General features: G+C 41.0%; 1 protein-coding gene across 1 annotated transcript in view; it reads right to left on the reverse strand.

The window, feature by feature from the left end:
• The window catches only part of LOC116391577 (interaptin-like), a 24506-nt gene extending 21845 nt beyond the window's left edge, over positions 1 to 2661 (reverse strand). The window contains exon 1 of the mRNA XM_031862312.1: positions 1799 to 2661. Coding sequence (XP_031718172.1) covers positions 1799 to 1927 — 129 coding nt within the window. The 5' untranslated portion in view covers positions 1928 to 2661. The remainder of the gene's footprint in view (positions 1 to 1798) is intronic.
• Between the last annotated feature and the right edge of the window lie 337 nt (positions 2662 to 2998).

The following is a 2998-nucleotide window of genomic DNA, read 5'->3' on the forward strand; positions in this document are numbered from 1 at the left end:
CACACACACACACACACACACACACACACACACACACACAAGCCTTGACACGGCAGGATCGACTCGTCCATGCGTCTCGTGCCAAACTCTCGTCACCTTCTTCTTTTCAACGTGAGACGAGTTGTTACAAAAGCGGACGACTTGACATTTAACACGCGTCGGTCGACGACTGACGCAAACACAGATCCACTTCGTCCAGCCGAGTGTTTGATCAGGTCAGAGCTCTCGTCGTTAAAGTAACGATGTTCTCTGAGTAACACCTGGTTGTTGTGTGAATCATGTTCAAACCGGTCCAGCTCACAGCTCAGCCCAGTGCAGGCTGACTACAGCTGGGAACAGAACAGGGACTGACTGGTCTTGATCATGACAAACCGAAGTTGAGATTAATCAGCAATTCCGTTTTATGGCAAATGGAAGCAAACGACCACAGACAGGAAATGGATTTTTTAATCGTTTGCTGATGTGGCCCTAAAAATGGTATTATTCATGTTCCTGCGATATGCTACGAACACACTATTTACTACCGTAATAATAGTCACTTCTAAAGGGATATTTACGCTTCTCTCACCTGGTTGAAATAATAAATTGACGTCAGGTACACCTCAAACATAATGACCTCATCCACTCTAACTCTTCGACCTGCAAACAGACTGCATGACGTTCATTGGTGTTTTTCACAGCGATGACAAAAATGTATGTAACGTGCAGAAACCTGCAGAAATTTTACAATCGTGTAGCTTTGGTGATTTGAAAGTATTCATTGTATGTTGTTGGACAAAACACGCCTCCTCGGTGACTAACCTTGAAGGTATTTTGGGAGGAGACCCTGTGACGGACCCAGAACACGTTGGAGGGATTACATATTGACGCCGTCCAATCAAAAACATGTGTGTCCAAATTTGGTGATTTTTAATCCAAAAGGAGAAGGAGATCTTTTATGGGTCTCTAAGTGAAACCACTACATTATTTTTTTATGCTGTAAACAAAATCACAAAAGGTGTTTTTGGACCAAACTGTTGTGGCGACTTCCCTCGAGAACTACAAACCTTTAAGGCTTTTTTGTCTGTTTGCATTCGCAGCCTCAATAGAAACACTGAAGTGATGTAAGACGACCTGAGACGCTCCCACACATCTCCAGCTGGGAGAACAGCTACTTTGCTACATTCCACAAACTCTCTTAGCTTTTTCAGAAATACGGAACATAAAGAATATATTAACAACTCTGTTACACGCCACAATCACGGAAACGCCATTAAAGTGCCGTCATGAAAGGACATTATGCAATTTCAGTTCAAATCAGCTATCGCTCTTTGGCCCCGTGGGTTAGCCGTTGTGCGACTGGGTTGGCTTTTGTGCTACTGGGTTTGCCATTGTGCTAAAATTACTGGGTTAGCCTTTGTGCTACGGGGGTAGCCATTGTGGACCGATTACCATTATGACATTATTACTGAACGAAGGTCCGTGTCTTCTGTGTCCTCTAACATCCTCTAACATCACTAAGTATGAAACCACGAGGCCACAGTCATCACCCACCACTCCACTGCTACATCTATTAATTATGCTGACAGGGAGGGTTCTAGCAGGATTTGAGGTTGTAGTGAGTCTTTAAGCTAAATTTAATATAATTTTGGATTATATGAAAAATATACATGAAAACAACCGTGACAACTTCCTACTTGACCTCAGGATCCATGAGGAAGAACTGGGCGACTCCCAGTAACTTAGAGAAAGGGGATAGTTTGACCTGTGTACTGTCGAAGGTATACTGTAGTACTAAACGTGTACTTGGTGTGGTTACCTCTCGCTTGCGGGTGCGAGCTTCACTCCTGCCCATTCTGGAAACAGCTGTTCCTTCTTCCTGCTCTTTGTCGGTGGCCTCTGATCCCAGAAGCCTCTCTGTGTGACATGTGCCATTGCTGGAAAACATGAACAGCTAATGAGTGAAAAACTGTATGTGTGGCTTCTTTGACCTCGCTAACACAGAAGTGGGTTCTGACATAATTTCCCCTCACTTGAACACCGAGGATGACAGCTTAATAACAGACTCCTAACAGCACCTGTGCAGAAGAAAAGAGCCCCAAAGACACCAGATCTCCCACTGTTATTATTGCTATTAAGAGGCTAAATAAGAGCCTACATCCTTCCACTGGTGTCAGAGGTGTTTTGTGTAGAAGTAGAGAAGGAATTACATTGACCGAATACCCCAAAGAAACCTGATATAATGTATACACAACTGTCAAGGTAAGAAAAGCACTGCTGTCATTTAAAAGTTGGGTTTAGTATCAATCAATGTGTGCTGTTGGGAAGTTGATGTCAACGACGACAGTAACATTTACACTCTTCAGATTTAAAGGGTTTTGTTTTGATTTGATTGCTTTGAGTTGGTATTTTCAGATTAGTTGAGTTTGTTTTGATTTCAGTATTTGCAGTAAATCTAAAATTACCATTTAGGTTATTTTTACACTACTAGTCTGACAAAATAAATGATTTTTAAGATATCAATTTGTGCACTGATAAGTTATTGATTGGTATTCGTCAGTAATCAGTAGATACTAATAGTGAATAGTAATCACTAAATACTAATAGTGAAAACAAGAGAGCAAAATGATAATGTCAGCATGTCAACATGCTAACAATGACAATGCTAACATGCTAACAATGACAAGGCCAACATGCTAACAATGACAATGCCAACATGCTAACAATGACAATGCCAACATGCTAACAATGACAAGGCCAACATGCTAACAATGACAATGCTAACATGCTGATGTTCAGCAGATATAATGTTGTTTATCATCTCTGTGCAGTGTGTTAGCATGCTAACATTACCTAATTAACAACAAAAATGAGAAAAAAATGTTTTCAAGAATTCGGTCATAAATCAAACACATAGATCACATAGATCAAACACATAGATCAAATGTTGACCTGATGAGGAAGAGACTAAAGTTATTACAAATCATCCTGAGGGGAACATGAATCACTCAACCACATT

The sequence above is a fragment of the Anarrhichthys ocellatus genome, unplaced genomic scaffold, assembly GCF_004355925.1.
Source record: "Anarrhichthys ocellatus isolate YVR2014 unplaced genomic scaffold, GSC_Weel_1.0 scaffold26, whole genome shotgun sequence".
NCBI classification, from domain to species: Eukaryota; Metazoa; Chordata; class Actinopteri; order Perciformes; family Anarhichadidae; genus Anarrhichthys; species Anarrhichthys ocellatus.